The sequence below is a fragment of the Pteronotus mesoamericanus genome, unplaced genomic scaffold, assembly GCF_021234165.1.
Source record: "Pteronotus mesoamericanus isolate MK-2021 breed Mesoamerican mustached bat unplaced genomic scaffold, CSHL_Meso_final contig_116, whole genome shotgun sequence".
NCBI lineage: Eukaryota > Metazoa > Chordata > Mammalia > Chiroptera > Mormoopidae > Pteronotus > Pteronotus mesoamericanus.
In genome coordinates, this window is record NW_026555027.1 from 6,975,897 (window position 1) to 6,993,295 (window position 17,399).

At 44.9% G+C, this 17,399-nt stretch overlaps 1 protein-coding gene across 1 annotated transcript in view; it reads right to left on the bottom strand.

Annotated features, from left to right (window-relative positions):
* The window catches only part of DSCAM (DS cell adhesion molecule), a 524,904-nt gene that overhangs the window by 154,563 nt on the left and 352,942 nt on the right, over positions 1-17,399 (bottom strand). The window contains exon 11 of the mRNA XM_054578507.1: positions 3,174-3,347. Within this exon, the coding sequence (XP_054434482.1) occupies positions 3,174-3,347 (174 nt within the window). The remainder of the gene's footprint in view (positions 1-3,173; positions 3,348-17,399) is intronic.

Consider the following 17,399-nt stretch of genomic DNA (forward strand, 5'->3'; position numbering starts at 1 on the left):
GTGGTAACCACGTCAAAGTAGCCTTGTTACCATTTTTATGTAATAAACTTCAGCAATAGGGAGAAATTCTCTGAGAGGTAAAGGACTGTTATCAACTCTGAGGGGACGAAGCGGGGAATCACTGTCCCTTTTTAGTGATCCCATGCAATGTTTTCCTCTGTCGTGGGCCAGGTGTCCACGTTTTGCTGTCGTCCTGCCCGTTGCATTTTGAATAGGTAGTTTTTGTTGGTTTGTGACGGTTTCTGTGTTTGTGTGGAATGAGGTAAGTGTGTGCACATGAGTGTGGGTACGGTGATTTTTAGGGCCATTGAGAGGTCACAATAAAAGGAAAATGAGATGATCGTTCTTTCTCTTCCTGCTACTACCAGGAAGGCAGGTGGGCTTGGTGTGTGCTCACTGTGAGTGCATCGTATGCGTGGAGACACGTGTTGATCTACCACAGTGCAACAAACCCCCTCTGGTATCTGTATAGAAACAATAAAACATTAAAGATATCGTGCCTCATGTGCACTTGGTTCACGGCAGGCAAGAGCCCCGCGCCTTCCTGGCTGCAGTGCCAGGTATAATCCTGGTGGCACTTACAGGGGCGCGGATCCCCTGGGTCCGCTGCCAGGGGACAGCTCAGCGCAGCCAGGGCATGGGCTGTGCCCCATCCGGCTCCGAGCTCCGCCCCGCTGCCTAGGAGCACAATCGCTGCCCCCAGCAGCTGCTCTCGCGTCACTCCTTGCGCTACCTCGGTGAGTCCCTTTGGACCCACCTATCGGCTCAACAGACACACACAGGACAAGTGCAAGTTATCCCCGTGTTTGTATGTTGTTTTTTTAAAGTGATGCCGTTAAAGCAACAGATATATTCACTGTATATCTGCCTTCATGCTTCTATATCTCTTACTTAAGTTGTCTTTTAGTTTTCAGAATTTAACTATTATCAATTTAAAGGGTTAAAAATACCAGGTGCTTGAAGATGAAATAATCCATAAAGCCATCCCAGGGGTATGAATAACTGGTATAATTGTCACTTAACAGTGCCTCTCAGCTAATAGTTGGTATGGTTTGAGAAGACCTAAAATTGGCCAACTTAAGGACCATTTCTCTTTGACCTACACTCAATTTACACGTTTCCCTCCTGACCATTCACGTGTCAGGTACCACTTTCCCCCAGAGTGCCCTCCTGCCTCAGGCCTTTTAACTCCTCCTATCTGCTCCCTCTGTCCCCTCACTGAAGTGCCTCATTCTGCCTGTGACACTTCTACCTTCTGAAAAGCACCCACCGCTTCCCTTAGCACTGAACTTGGAGGCCACGGGTTTTCACTCTGAAGCCACCGATTCTACAAGCAGGTAGAAAGGCACCCTCATCATGCAGCCTCGGTGCGCTGCTCTGCATTCCGACACGGGGGCATCCTGCTGGACAGCAGCTGTCCCCACCCACGCTGACTGCCCAGCAGCCGAGAAAGCTCGCTGAAGGCGGGGATGCCTTGGGGGTCCTCCTGCATGCTCCGCTACCAGCACCGAAGCCATGGAGACGGCACGTGTGCGGAAAATCTCCCATGTCTACCATTTTAAGTTCTACTCTTCAAGGGTTGTTTTTCCATGAAGCTTTTCGTAATCCCTTCAAGCTGGAAGTTCTTTTCCCTTCTGAAAAGTGTACCTATGAACCATGGTTTATAGATACCTTCAATGTTGGTATCTATGCACTGTTGAATGCTTCACCCAGCATTCAGATGAGCAGCCTCTGTGTTCTTCCTTGTTATCTCCCCTTCCAAACATAAGCTCTTTAGTTTATGAATGCAAATGCCATGGTTGAGTGTATTTACATTTTTATAGTGTCTTGTATCTATTGGAATATATGTTTACATGTTTATACGGGATAGGAAAATGTTTTATACATTTAAAATACATTGAAGCAACTGCAAATTGTATGCCTTTTGTGGGGAAAAGATAGATCAACCTTGGCTCTCAGCTTTTGGGCTTTTGCAATAGTTTGGTCAATTTATTATTTTTTAAAATTACCATTTTAACTTGGGGTGTAAGTGATATAACAACTTGTCTTCAGATTCTTGCAATCAGTTCCTCCAGCGTATAAAATGTAGAAGTCAAAATGATGCAGTGGATATGTGCAAAATGTATTTTGGAGCAACTCTGTTTCAGAACTGTATTTTTTTCCATAATATAAAAGCACAGAAAATAGATAACTTGATATTTTCATTGTTCTGTTGGAAATAATAGACCAACTAGAATAAATTATTAATGAAATGTGTTACTAGCCTTTAAGTAACACACACACACACACACACACACACACACACACACACACACACCAGTAAAACTGACTTCTAAATACCATGCCCCTAATCAATGATATGTGAGAAATCCTTTCTAGCCTATCAATAGCACAATTGAAATAAAAGAGGGAGGTGATCAAAGCCTTGTAGTTGGCAAGAAATCACAATGTATCCGGTATAAAATTATATACATGGAGAAAGACCGAAGCCATTCACTGGAAACTCGATGCACAACCATCTGCTAATAATCAGTGCTCAGTAAACGTTGGTTCACTTTATGTCCTTTCTTTGGTGGTTTAGTTACCAAAGTATGAAAATCATTTCATTAGAGGGGGCCTTTTCTCTGAAGTGGGTCAGCACCAGGCACCCTAAGCATTGTGCTACACATTTCTGTCTTACAGTTGTGCATTTTTTGGTAAGGAGGTTTCTGGTTGCTTGATTTCGTAAGGAACCTAAAAAGGAAACCCATGGACAAGCCAGCTTGCAAATAATAAAATGCAGAAAATAGGCGTCTGCAACGAACACAGCTGAGGCCACGCATCGGGCATCCCTACGATAACACCAACAGGACAGAAATGCAGGCGTTATAGGCAAAGAGCCACTCATCTGTGAGGTTGCCCAGACCCTGCACCAATGACCATGGGGACAGAACGGAGAGAAGCAAGTGACTCCACGCCCCAGACACGAGGGGATGCGGGCACGCTGTTGACAACGGGCTGGAATTTGACTCTCCTCTTCCACTGCGTTTCTAGGAGGGCAAAACGTCAAAAACAGTTCTAGCCAACCGACATTTTGTTTTTGTCTGGTTTTCAACTAACTTTATATGGATACAATTGAAAATTGAAGCCCCCAAAGACCTAGTTAGGTAAAACAAAGCATTCGTCTTCCTTACTTTTCACTGTGAGGTACATGGACTTGCTGACGTCCGCGCCCACGTCGTTGCTGACCTTGCAGAGGTAGTAGCCACTGTCTTCCTCCACCACGTGCTTGATCAGCAGAGACCCGTTGCTGAGGACCTGAATTCGGCCATTCAGGGCAATGGGTTGGAACTGGGGAACCCCAGCACCTGGAACGAAAGGAAAAAGACGAACAGTGATATAAATGTGAATGCACATGGGGGAGGCAGGCAGTGAGCTCAAGTTCACCCAGAATAATAAAGAGAAGTGATTGATGTTTAACATAGAGCACAAACATCAGTCAGGGGGTCCACTATGTTTCTATTGGGTTTTCTTCCCTCCAACGTTGAAATTCTTGTTTGGAGAGAGATGCATGTAGTTAAAATGACAACATTTATTTCAAACTCTGAGATAAAGTGTAAGAAACCTTATGGATAGTTTCTACATAAAAAGACAAATTTAATGAGTGTTAAATAGTGTAGCTGATAAATTATTCTAAGACATCACAGTATAATGACTACAGAGGTAGACATCTGTCATGGCACTAAATAAACCGTGTCCCCAGGGACTTCACATGAATGCAAACACGGAGTGCTCCAGGGACATGACATGTGAAGACCTTGCTTGCTGTACAACATCTGAGTCTATAAAGAGAATGCGATAATTGCAGGTTTCTCTTCTAAGTGTGGTCACATTCCATTCTAGAAACACATGCACTGTTAATACCGCTTGATGCTATTTAATTAAATAAGTCGGCTCATTGTGCTAAAGCACCCCTCTCCTCAGAGTGCCCATACTCAAGGGGAAGATGGCACAGGTGTGATCTAATGTAAATGACAGATGCACATAAAACTATTTTGAAAAACATATTTTAGAAATAATGTAACAGAAGATTGATGCCTTGAGAGCCTTCTGGGGAAACGGTGATTGGGGTTAAATTGCTGCGCCGCTTGCCCCTCTGCTGGGGGCGGGGTCTGAACCTTAAAGGGCTGATAGGGTTTCTCTCGTCTCTGAGCCGAGACTGAGGTTTTGGGGAAAGGGCCTGGGGCGAGGGGGAATTCCACCTTCTGGAGAAAGCCCAAAGCGTGGGCCAAGGGCGTGTCCCGGAGAGGAGCCTCGGGTCTCCGTGGCCCAGGAACCTCCATGGGACCGAGCAAGTGAGTGGTCAGCACACTCCTCATGAGGGACACTCCATGCATTGCATCTGGGGACATGAGACAGGCAGACACTGCCTCCTGATGTCTCCCACCAAACCGGCTCTTTAGCTCTTGGTGCCCCCCTGGCTCCTAGGGACAGAGGCTGTGGCTGTGCCTTCCTTCCCTTATTTCTGCTCCGCCAAAGAGTTGAAGGGAATGAATAATGTCTGGAAGGGGATCTTTCATACAGAATAAGGAGGACAAGCGGAATCCTCATAACAGGTGGTTTCTACCAAAATAAATCTGCTAGTGAGGACAGAGGGAAAGGAGAGCTTCATTTCTGTTCAGGATGAAGACACAAAAGAATGTCACTTCCATTCTAACAACAAAAAAGAGACCATTAATCTAGAGCATTATACTTTTCTTTGAATGAATCAGAAATTTGAAGCCAGGGGCCACGAGGTAAAACTTAGTTGCAAAGAATTAAAAGGCCTGCCAGTAAATATGGGTTATATAAACAACTTCATCTTTGGCTCAGGATGGGAGTAGCAGGTAAAAACTAAAGATCTAGAAATAACTGTAATCTACCTCAGTCTCTACCCTGATATGCACCATGGCCAGAATTCTATAAACTATCATAAGCACACACACACACACACACACAAAAGCAAAAGAAACCCGCCCCCCAAGACAAAACCCCCCAACAATAACTAACAAACCAGAGAAGAAAATGTTAACAGAACTTTGGTATGGAACTCTAAGGCAGGAAGTTTATAATAATTATGATTAGCATTCAGAAACAGGTGGGGATTCAGAAAGAACATTAAAATTATGTAAAAGAAACAGGTACACAAAGAAAATGATAGACACAAGAAACACAATGGTAGATACAAAGAATTCCTTAAACAAGCTAATAAGCAGGTTGGACACAGCAGCGGGAATAATTTGTGAATACAAAGTGAGGTCAATAGAAATTGTCCAAAGTGGAACAAAAAGTGAAAAAGAGTGAAAAATATAGAACAAATTGTCCTAGAGCTCTGGAACAATGTAAAATATTCTAATGGTTATAGTAATTGTAGTCTCAAAAGAAAAAAGAAAGGCACAGAAGAAATATTTTAAATATAGAAAATTTTAATACCACTATCAATTAATTTAACTGACATTTATAGACCTCTGCACCCTACAATAACTGAATATATATCAGTTTGAGTGGACACAGAACAGCTATTAAAAAAGACAATGTTTTGGGCCATAATACACATTCCAATATATTTTATAATATAAAAATACAATAAATTGTGTTCTATTTTCACAGCAAAACTAAAATTAGAAATCAGTAACACAAATATATCTGGAAAACTCTCAAATATTTTTGTGTTATTGCTTATTTTTTAAAGTAGCTTATTATTTGCTACTTAAAATTGTTTAATCACTTTGTGATTAATTGACTTTCTGTCTTTCCTACTCCACAAAAATAAGGACCATCTTGCAACGAACCACTTTACTGTCAACCAGTCCATCAATGGCGAGGAAGATACAGCGCCAGCCAATCTCCTGGGTTCGCCCTTGGCATGGAAATCTGCACATTTACATGTTAAGATGTATTCCTAAGTTGCTTACTAAAAAACGTGCCCATTTTATTTCCAATAGTGCTCGCTGGGGTGTTTTTCCTCTTCCGCATACACTACTAATCATTTGAATCTTCATCATTACGGTACACGACTCGTTATTTTAATTTGTGTAATTCAGCTATTTTGTTGGTCTTTTTTCCTTGTTTGTTTTGCTTCTACCTAAACCTGAGCATCTTTTCACGAATTGCTCACGTGCGCCTGTCCTTTGGTGAACTGTCGTCCATCCTTATTCTTCGGCCATGAATTTTTCGGACTCTTTGTCTTTTTCTTCTTCAATTTCCAAAGCACTTTGGGTCTTAAAAGTGTTTCTATGTGCCTATTTTACAAAACTTTATTTTTGTTCTTGCTCTTTCAATCAGGATTGAATGGTGACTGTTTTTGGCCAACTTTTTGTCATCTATTGAGATGACCATATGATTTTTCTCCTATAGGAGTTGATTGTATGTTTTAAGGATCTGGTTTTATAAATCATAAAATTCCTTCTTATGCATGATATGTATTTTGGAACTTTAAAATAAAATAAAAAAAAGAAGGCTGTAATTTTTATTTAAGTGTTTAAATTGGGTACACAGTTTGAAAATCTGTAAAGGCTGCTGATGCCTCCCTTCAAGGTAACAGCTAACTGGGAGCTCGGTCTTGTTTAAAAGACACAAACTGAAAACTCAGAGGAATGTGACATTTAAAAAATATACCCATAAGGCAGCAAACGAGAGATTTCAAAGTGCTGTGGGATTTATAAATTATGTAAAACTGCGTTCCCAATTTTTAAAACTTTAAAAATCTAATAAAATGCTGATAGAATGTGAGAAAGTTACAAGACTGTTCATGTAAAAAAACCCACCTTTTCCTTTTCTCAAAGAATTTTCACCAGAAAAACACTTATAATATTTGACACATATATACTAAAAAATTGCAGTGTGAAATTCAACATTGTTAAGCTGCTTCCAACAGCTGAAAGTCTTATTTACTGGTATCTATCTGCAGAGAGAGGCTGCCTCATTATTAAAAGGTCCTAATGAGGACAGAAATAAAGTATAAATGCATTTGGAAAACATTAAGTTTTTTGTTTTTGTTTTTGTTTTTTTACCAGAAAATGAACCTAACACAAAGGTTAGCACCATTTATAAATTTGCTCCTGCTTTTGCTAAACAGAATAAGAATGAGCCCCTTCTTCCGCCGTCAGGACTGCAGGCCCAAGAATAGGGCGTGTTTCATTCGAGGGACATAGATTTCACCGTGAATGGACAGAATTATCCACTGTCCATTTTAAATTCGTCCTTTCTTGTAAAGAGCAAATCTTAACAGAGTGCATACAATATTCACAATTCTGTAATCTTGTTAGCATAAGGGAAGCACTTTGGGTAATTAGCTAGAAGATACACTATCACAACCAGAAGTCATTAATTAAAAAGCTGTCAATTTTCTGTGGACAGCTGGGGTCAAGTGGGGACAATTTTAATGCTCTACTACATGAAAAGAAAATGTTAAAGCATTATGTAAGGCACTTACCGAATTACTGGTTATGCTAATATTGCGTGACCTTTCTTAGTTATTGAAAAGCTATGCCTAGTTGTGTTCTCAAGGACTGGAGCAGAGCGAAGAGCAGGAAAGAATAGCCTAGTGTCACCAAGGGCACCCGCTTTGAAGGCAAGAGCACGCACCGTTCCATCTTGTCTTCCACTCTTCAGGCTTTGCTGATCTGCAGCAAGAGCCCTTGGCTAAGAGTCAGAAAAACAGGGTTCTGATGCAGTTCCTAAAACTGACGGACTATGTCCTTGAGCAAGCAAGGAGCTTGCTCTCTCTGCATCCTTGATTCCATCATATGTGAAGATAGAAGAAAATCTGCTTCCATACTATAAAGATTGTTGCTCACATCAAAGGAAACAAGATTTATCAACGCGAGTGTTAATGCCCATGTGCGAGGACCCGCAGCTGGTCAAGGAGCACCCCCAGAGTCCCTCTAGGAGATGGAATGAGCTGATTTCAAGTAGAATAGGCATACAAGAAGAGAGCTCCCTAAGCTCCCTGGATGGTACCCAAGTGGTCAGGCTGTAAGTTATTCTTTCTCTTCACCAAGGACCAGAAACCACCGTCCCTTTTATCCTCAGGGAGAGAATGGCGTTCTCCTGAGGATGGAGTTTGTTTTTCTCATGCAGGGGGAGGCTCTCCTTTCTCTGAGCAGAGCTGGGTTCCAGGGACTGAGCAGGTACAAAGACCGAGGTGGAGACTGGGGGAGGAGAGAACAAGTAGCAGTAGCAACAGCAGCTGTACCTGTTTCCGGTTTAGCAGCTGGAAATGGAACCCCAGCTCAGGGACGGAGTGCTGAGTTCTGAGCGTCCTGTCGTGGAGAAGCACCCAGAAGGGGACAGAGGCACCGTCCTGAGACACTGGCCCAGTTCTAGGCAGGAAAGCTACACCCAAGCCCTGAGAAAGAAGCTTCCATGTGCACAACACGTGCGTGTCACATTCGCCCGAATGTTTGCATCGGACATTGACTGCTGGCTCTCGGCACTACTGCTTCTCACTAAACTCTTCCCTAAATTGTAGGGGCTGGAAGCCTGGAAAAGCATTGCCCCCTGGTTCTGGTTTCTATTTCACCAGCGAGAGGCACTGAAGTACGATTTGGAAGGGGCAAGGAAGGAGTAACCGATGCCTCCTTTGGGAGCAGTGAGTCTGTGGAGGGGCAGACACCACACATCCAATGCCCAGAGGACAGATCGCTGCTTCAGGGCCTCAGGCAGCGGGAACCACAGGTGGGAGCCACTTCTCCGGGGTCCCCAGTCGCTCAACTTCCTGAAAGGCAGCTCAGTTCCCACCATCCCTCCCAAAGCTTTGCATACATCCAATTCCCTTAAAACCCTTCTTGATTAAACACCACGCCCTAAGCACGACAGCACAGAGGTTACTTCTTTAATAAATCTGAGTGTCATTCTGTTCACTGTGCGATGCAGTTTTCTCCCCTTCATTTCTTTATGTTTATACTCAAGAAGACTACTCAGCGGAAACAATGAACTTAGGCAGACCGGCGCAGTACCTGCCTGGGGTTTCTTACGAGTCGGTAGACCACTAATTGAGCACTCCGATTTCATGACTTTACCTCTGCACTGAATCTGCAAGGATCCTTTATTCTCATCAAGAGGATCTATCGGTACCTCACTCACATCTCAGAAAATGAAACCCTGAGTTGACATGATTCAGCACTTATCCATGGAACGTGTGATACTGGAGGCAGTTTAAGTGGCTCGTTCATGCTGACGTCACCCTGGCTTTGTATAGGGACTGTGAGCCCAGAGTATCCCCTGCAGCGCTGTCCATCACGCAGGCCTTCAGCCACCACTTCCCTGGAGCAAGGGATCCCCAAACATTTGCCCTCAGCGTGGCTGCCTCTGTCTACAAGAGTACAGTTAGAAAGTTCCCAAGGAAAGGCAATGAGAAAGAGGAAAGATGGAGGAGTGGACGGAGGGCAAGATGGGCCCCAGGGTCTGTCGTCCTGGTGATCCTACTAAGGATCAGGGAAACTGCAGCCTTCTTGGGTGGCAGTGTGTCCACAGTGGTCTTGGAGCAGCTCGCAGGACCACTGAGACTCCATTTATTTTATCCCAGAGGAAGGCAGAAGTTTTCCATCCCTGGTGAGTCTAAGGAAGAAATGAAAACAACATGTCAAACACTCATCCTCTCTGTTCTGCTCACCATCCTTTTCCAGGGACTCATTGCTGCTCAGTGAGACCCACTGTCCCCGCTTATGGAACCCAGGGCAGGGCTGCTGATGTTGTACATGATGGAGCCCCCTTCGGCACTGAGGTGGAGTTTGTTTTCAGTTTGTGCCACAACAAGGTGCTGCCTTATTGTCCTTTTTGGATTCTTTGAGATCTTTCCACTGTTAATTCAAGATTTGTATCCTGACGCATATTTGCATGCTAGTGGGGACAAGGATCACTGGTTAACAGCTGGGGCCCAATAGCCTGGGCAAGGTTGACGTATGAGTTTGGAGCAGATGTTGCTGGAAAGATCTAAGGGGAAAGCTGCAGGTCCAGGAACTCAGTGGCACAAAGAGGGCGAGCCCACGGGGCTGGAGGCTTGGGGCATATTATCAGCCACACAGGGCAGGACGAGAGGCGAGTCCAGGAGCAGAGATCTGGGTGGTACCTGGACAGGCAGGCAGGGAGGTGAAACTGGGTGGGTAGGACCAGGATTAGAGGACTGGTCCCAAGGAGATGACTCAGGCAGAGATCCAGTTTCCAGAACAGAGGTGTGGAGAAGACACTTGTTCTGAGCAAAGACTGAGCTTGCATTCAAGGACAATGTGAGTGGTCATGAGGGTGAAGAAATGAGGCCAAATGCTCTGGACTGTCAACCCAGGGGAAGACTCAGGCCTGGGGTTGGGGGCAAAGTGCAACCTGCAAGGATGTAGGGAGCAGGATTCAGGGATCGGAATGGGAAGGAGCTTTGGAGGACAGAGGACCAAGGACCACCCTGGCTGTGCTATGTGAACCTCTCATAGTTATTCCAGTGGGAAGCCTCCACTTTCCTAGAGGAGAAGCAGAGGACAATCTGAGTAAAGGGAGAACTTGTCTCTTGATTGTTTGCCCCCCTTGAGACTTATCATTTGAATGCAAAGCTGGAGATATGCGACACAGGCCCTCTCTTGACTGCTGAGGAAGAGGCAGCCTCAGTCACCTCACTAGGCAGGTCTGCAATTGGTGTTGGGAGAAAATGTGTCCTATAGTGAGACTGCTCAATGGACTTTGGCTTGTCCTATGCTGAGTGTTCTCCATAGCATTCCAAGACATAGGTCTTAGGACTGTAGAGGATCCAGGAGGTCAACTTGACCTTGGGAAAGAAGGGGTGCAGAGCCAAGGTGAGCCTCTCAAAGGCTAGCCCTTGAAGTAAGAGGGGGCTCCAGAAGGGTCACCTGAGCAGCTTGACCTGGTATTGAGCACAGTGTTTGTTTCTCAGTCTGGAACTGGGCACACTGCACAGAAACACCCAGAGAACTGTTGTGCTTCTAAACAAAAGATCCAAGTTCTATTGGCCCTCATCGAGCCTATACCAAGAGGGCAGGACTTTGGCAGGCAGGTTCATAACAAGCAGAAGAGGACACTTCTGGGACCCTAGTGGTAAGGGACAGCTAGACCCTCTGGTAGACTGCACCTTGTGGGGACAGAAACCTCCAATAGCTTTCTGGGGACAGCAGAAGATAGCTGGGCACCAAGCAAAACTGTTGTGCACCACGAACGAGCGATGGATTCTCTGCAGCCTCCAGAGAAAAAATGGAGTTGGGCGCTTTGGTCTTACGTGAGTATGCTACAACTAAGAGCAGGAATGACTAGGAGGAGGGCTGGGAAGAAAGTCAATCGAGAGAGCAAGAGGCAGGAGGAGGGTCCCATCCCAAGTGCAGCCCTATATATGGACTAGAGAGTGGAGGAAAATAGGGACTACGCCAAGCTAAGGACAACCTCCCTCTTTTTGGGAGAAGAAAGACGCGTGGACAGCTGCAGAGGCTCAACCAGCCCTGGTGGTAGGTGTAATGGCTGTCCACCAGGACACCAGAGAGAACCGAAGAAAATTGTAAGCAGGAGCTTATAAACACTCAATGCCACAAATACACAGAAAGAAAGCACTAGAGTTATAATGCCCACACAACAGGTCTGGATAAACGGAGACACTGTCTATTGACATTGGCTGGCAGGCCTCAGCATCGTCATCATGTTGTTCTCCTCCATGCTGCCATTTAAATTTATTACAACCCCCCAAACTTATCAGAATAATTTTTTGAGGAAACGCGATAAAATTATCCTCACGTTCATGTGGAAACCAAGTAAACAAAAATCCAGGTGCAACGTCTATGGCGGTTTTGAAAGGCAGAAGTAATGAGGCGAGTATTACTTTCCTAGACATTAAAATACATTAGGAAGAGACCAACCTCTGACTTGGCCACGATGCCAGGACAGACGGATCGGTGTCACAGTGGGAGGGACAATGCAAACACATGTATTTTCACAGAATATAAGGCAACTCAAGCCAGTGGGAAAAGGCTGGGCTAGTCAATGAATGGATTTAGGACACTTGTCTAACCACGTGAGCTGATGATGATGAGGATAACAGCTAATGCGTATTGACTAATGGCTAGGTGCCAAGGACCACAGTAAATGCTTCCTATGAGTCCTCTTACTAAATCATCAGGTTAATCCCCTGGTTCTCTCTGCTTCACATGTGGGAGAGCTCCGGTTCATGCAGATTCCGTAATTTTCCTGCAGGGACCCAGCAAGATGCTGTTGTGTGTGTCTGAACTTAGTCCCCTCTCTTAACTGATAATTTCTCCTGGATTCCTACTTACTTATTTTTCTAAAATAAAGTCCAAACTTAATAAAGCTTAATGTATAAACAATAGGATTTAAGGTTTAATGGTGGGAGCATAAAAACCAGCTTTTCTTCTCCTGGAAACCATACAGAAGCAAATGGAAAATATAAACTCCATTTGGTATGAAATTAGGCAGCATAATAGCTAAAATGTCACCCCTAAAACAGGGAAATGGGAAACCAACAGTGGACGCTGAGCAGTGTACATACAGAAAGACAAGGTGAGATGACCCATGCCTCATGACCCGTGACTCTGAACTCCTCAGCAGAACACGTGGTGTGTATGTGAGGGTGCAGCTAGGGGACAGCTTCAGCATCAGTGACCACGGTGTGCAGTCTGGGTGGGGTGGAGGCTTTCCTGGACCTACTGCGGGTGTGAGAAGTGGAGAAGGAGAGTTCAGAGGGGAGCCAGATGTTAGCACAAAGCAATCTCTTTCTGGTGGCAGGAGTTCTCTTCAAATGTGAATTCTCAAAAGGAAGCCAGGCTCTAGCAAAGATACTATGGGAAAATTGGAAAAAAAAAAAAGCAGACAAAGAATTCAGGTAATGAAGTTTCACCAGGAAAAGGTTCCTATGATTTAGATAAAAGCTTGGTGCAGCCACTGTGCAAAACAGTATGAAGGTTCCTCCAAAAATTAATGAAGACGCAGCAATTCTACTTCTCGGTACATACATGAAGAAACCTCAAATAATAATTTGCAAGAATATATGCACTCTATGTTCATCCCAGTGTTATTTACAATAGCAAAGATATGGAAACAACCCAAGTGCCCATTGATAGATGAGTGGATAAAGAAGCTATGATACATGCATACAATGCAATATTACGTGGCCATAATAAAGAATGAAATCTTACCATTTGTGACAGCATGGACTAGAGGGTATTACTCTCAATAAAATAAGTCAGCCTGAGAAAGACAAATACCACGCAATTTCACTTACACGTGGAATCTAAAGAATAGAACAAACACACCAAACTAAAATGGACTCATAGGTGGTGGACAGGGTGAAAAAGGCGAAGGCATGAAGGGATGCAACTACAAACAGGTGGTTACAGTATAGTCACTGGGATGTAAGTACAGCACGGAGAATGGAGTCACTGACATTGTGGTGACTGCCTATGGCGGGCGCTCGGGATAACATGGAAGCACTTTGTAGGGTACGTGATCGTCAGGCCACTAAACTGCACACCTGAAACCAGTACCAAATAGTATGGAATGTAAACTGGAATTGAAAAATAAATAAATAGAACCAGGAAACTTAAAAAAAAAAGTCACTCTATGAAGCAAGAGCTCAGAAAGGAATGAAATGGGAGCTGGCAGAACTGGAGAAAAATAAGAGAAAAATATAAACACAAAATGAAGGCAAAATTGGAGAGGACAATGGACAACAGAATTTGCTGGGGAAAAAATACATATGGACTCGACGTGAAAAAATGATAAACAAATCAAAGCGGGAGGACATGAGTTAAAACGTCAGGAAAAATGACACCTACAGAGAACGGGCGAAAGGGGTCCCCTGACGCCATGATTGGAGACCCTGCAGAAGAAACGAAAAGCACGGAAGAGAACAGACACTGACAGACACATCAAAAGATCATTTTTCTTAGAGAGAAGATGATTTGAATTCACCTACTGAATAGGCACGCCACTTCTGTGGGAAAACTGAGCCCCGGTGAATAACATCAAGGCACCGGCTGCAGATTTACTGGACTTCAGAGTCAGCTCTTGGGTGCACAAAGCATGATGAAGTCCCCTCTGACGGGCGTCCAGGCAGCCGGGCAGCCTCTGTTCCCTCCCGGGGAACCCTGTGCGCCCCTGATCTCCCACCAACTAAACTGACTTCATACGCAAAGAAGTAACAGACAAGCCACTGTGAACAAAGGAGAAGCTGGAATATGCCTCCGTGGGAAAAGTGCGGCTGAAGGGCCGGTGGTGGGCGCGTGGCTGCCTGGCAGAGGCCGAGGTGAAACTGAGGCAGGCAGGTGGTGGCAGACCGGAACGTGGAAGCCCCGACAGTGGAGAAAGCAGTTATCAAGAAAAATTAGAGTGTTTAGAAAACTGATCATTGCTTATACCGGAAATTGCTGGTTGTGTCTGCAGAGAGAGAGGCTCAGACTACGACCCTGATTCTAGCCTGTGTGGCTCTCCTGGAGTTTCTGCATTTTGGTAAGTGGCACCTCCACTCTCCCCAAAGACCTGGGCCTCCCCTTTGTGCCCTTTCTCTCATACCTGCATCTAGTCCATCAGCTAAATGGATTCAGAATCCAGCTCCTTGTCCCTCCTTCACTGCTGTGCCCCTGATCCAAGCCCCATGAGAGTCCTGGCCTCCCGGCAGGGCTCGCTCTGCAATTACTGTCCCGCACGCGGTCTGCTCGCAGCGCAGCAGGGCCGATGGGGTCCTTGGGAAAAGCAAGGTGGGTCGCACGCGTCGCTTGGACCACGAGAGCATCGCTGCCCTGACTCTGACCTCCACCCACCCCACCCTGGCAAAGCCACATCCCTGTGGTAATTGATAAGGAATTGGGTCTCCTGGGACCTCTAGCATCTGCTTCCTTCCCTCCTCCCCAGCTTCAGTGTTTTCCTTGTCATTTCCAGAACATTCCAGGCATAAAGCCCCAGCTTTGGCCCTGGTTGCTCCCTTGACCCGCAGTGTTCCCTCTGCAGACGTGCACACCGCACATCTCCCACCTCTTTTAAGTCTTTGCTCAGCCCTTACCTTCTCCTGGCCCGGCCCTGCCCTGCCAACCCCATCTTAAATGCAAAGTATTTCCCACTCCTCCCCCCACCCCAAAGCCCAGGCACGCTCTGCGTCTCCTCCTTGGAGTTCCCGTGACCAAAGCTTCCTCGGAGGTCGGAAGCGGCCCTGCCTGTGGGCAGCCAGGGAGCCAGGGATGGCCAAGCAGGCCGTGGGCCTGAGCGCGGGTGATCTCTGACGTCGGCAGCCTGCTACGGAGGAGGCTTGGTCCCCGAGACGCGGACTGAAAGCTGCTCCCTCTGCCATTAATGACACACATGTGCTCTGCTCTGGGTTTTGGGGGGCACAGATGAGGCCCACCATAGTATGAAGCCATGATTTAAAAAAAAAATTTTTTTTTCAGATAAGAGGCCTCGTTTGTTCATGTAAAAGGAAAAAAAATCAGGAGACAGAATTGAATGTCTTGGAATTCATGTACCCAGATCCAAGGTCAAAAAGGTAATCACATTATTTTCAGCAAAGATTGTTTCATTTCTGCAGTAGCTGCCCGAGAATCGCTGCGATTTACTCAGAAACGCTGCGGGCGCAGGAGTCAGTGGCTGCGTTTCTCAGAGAAACGGCTGAGTCTGTTCTGTCTGAATCGTTTCGTCCCGTGTGAAGGAGCTGCACCTATGCATGGTATTTGTTTACTGGAAAAATGGTCATTTTTCTTAAGAAATATCTTTATTACTTGCATAATTCTATAATATAAACTATCCTTATATTCTATTGGGAAAAATTAAAAAAACAAGCATAAATCTTGGTATTTTCTTGGTTGTAGGAAGCAGGCAATGCAGTAAACAGGGGGAGAGTGTGTCAACTAAAATCCCAGCCAGTGGTCCGTGCAGATGGAGGGCCATAGACATGGCTAACTCTTTTAGGCAGTAATTCTATGCATAGAAAAGTATCCCCAGGGGAAAAAAATGGCCACATGCACAAAGATCAATGAGAGAGAAGTCATTGCGACATTTTTATAACAGCAAAAAACTGGAAAAAACAAACAGTGAATTTGATCCTAACAAAGGCAATGTCCACCAATAGTGTTGGACACACCTAATTGCCACGCGTCCATCCTCCCCTCTTACTCAGTGGCGGAGCACAAGTTGTGGTTATGAGGGCAGCATGCTCAGTGACAACACAGCCTGCAGACCCCTGTGGCTCGGGGTGACTCAGCCAGGGAGATTCTAGCGGAATTGCTACACAGTGCATTCTGGAAAGATCCTACGAGGGAGCTGACTCAGGTGGGAGCAGCAGCCCTCGCCCTTCGCCGCCCCTCCCCCGTGGGGATGTGGAACTGGCCGCTGGAGCTCGGTGGCCATTTTCTGACGGTAGGAGATGCTCGCGGGAAGGAGCAGGACAGAGAAAGGCAGGCAGCGGGGGCCTCTGATGGCTTAGGGGGAAAAACAAACTGGTCCCGAACTACCTATGTCCAGACTCCTTGTGGCTTTAAGTCACTGAATTTGATACTAGTTAGATATACTTATTGATGTATTAATATAAACTCTACACAGACACCAAAAAGTCATATTGAACACCCATATTTGTTGCCATGGAAAGACATTCATAGTGTATTGTTAACTGAAAAAAGAAGATTATAAGTTAGGAATACACATGTGTATATGTACAGGTATATATACATACATGCACATACCTGTGTGTATATATATTTGGTTATTTATATTTGCTTGGGGACAGGCTGGAAAGGCTAAGCAAAAATGTTTGCAATCATCCCCTTTGGTTATCTTTGAATGATGTTATTTGAGGGGAACTTTTTAGAATTTAATTTGTTGCAGTTTACAATTTTTTCTTTGATTTTATATAACATATGAAATCTAAAGATAATAAGGCTACTGTAGCATAATGTGCACATCAGTATTGGGAAGGAATAAAAGGTATGCACTATCCATGACAGACAAAGCATTATTTAATCTATGAAAAACATCCTCACAAATAAATAATACATAGAGATGTGGGCAGGTGACATGGTTCGGACATTTTCCCACAGGGAGACAGAAGCGGTCAGTTATCATTGGACAAAACATTTTTAACATCATTAGTGGTCTGACTACACAAACTGAAACAGAAAACCATTTCACTCATCACATTGTGAAGGTTGAGAATAAAATGATCTTACGTAATTGGCAAAAATGCAGGGATACACACAGCCTCATATGGCTGGTGTGTGTGATAATTACTCTAATATTTTCCAAAGGGCCCTGGGCCCATACAGACAAACATCCTTAGTGTAGTCATGCTATTTTGCCGCTAGGAGTTTAGCTGGAGAAAGCAATCACACACACGCACGTTGCATTCACGGACACGAATGTTCACTGCTGTGGTGTTCACAGCAGTGAGAAAC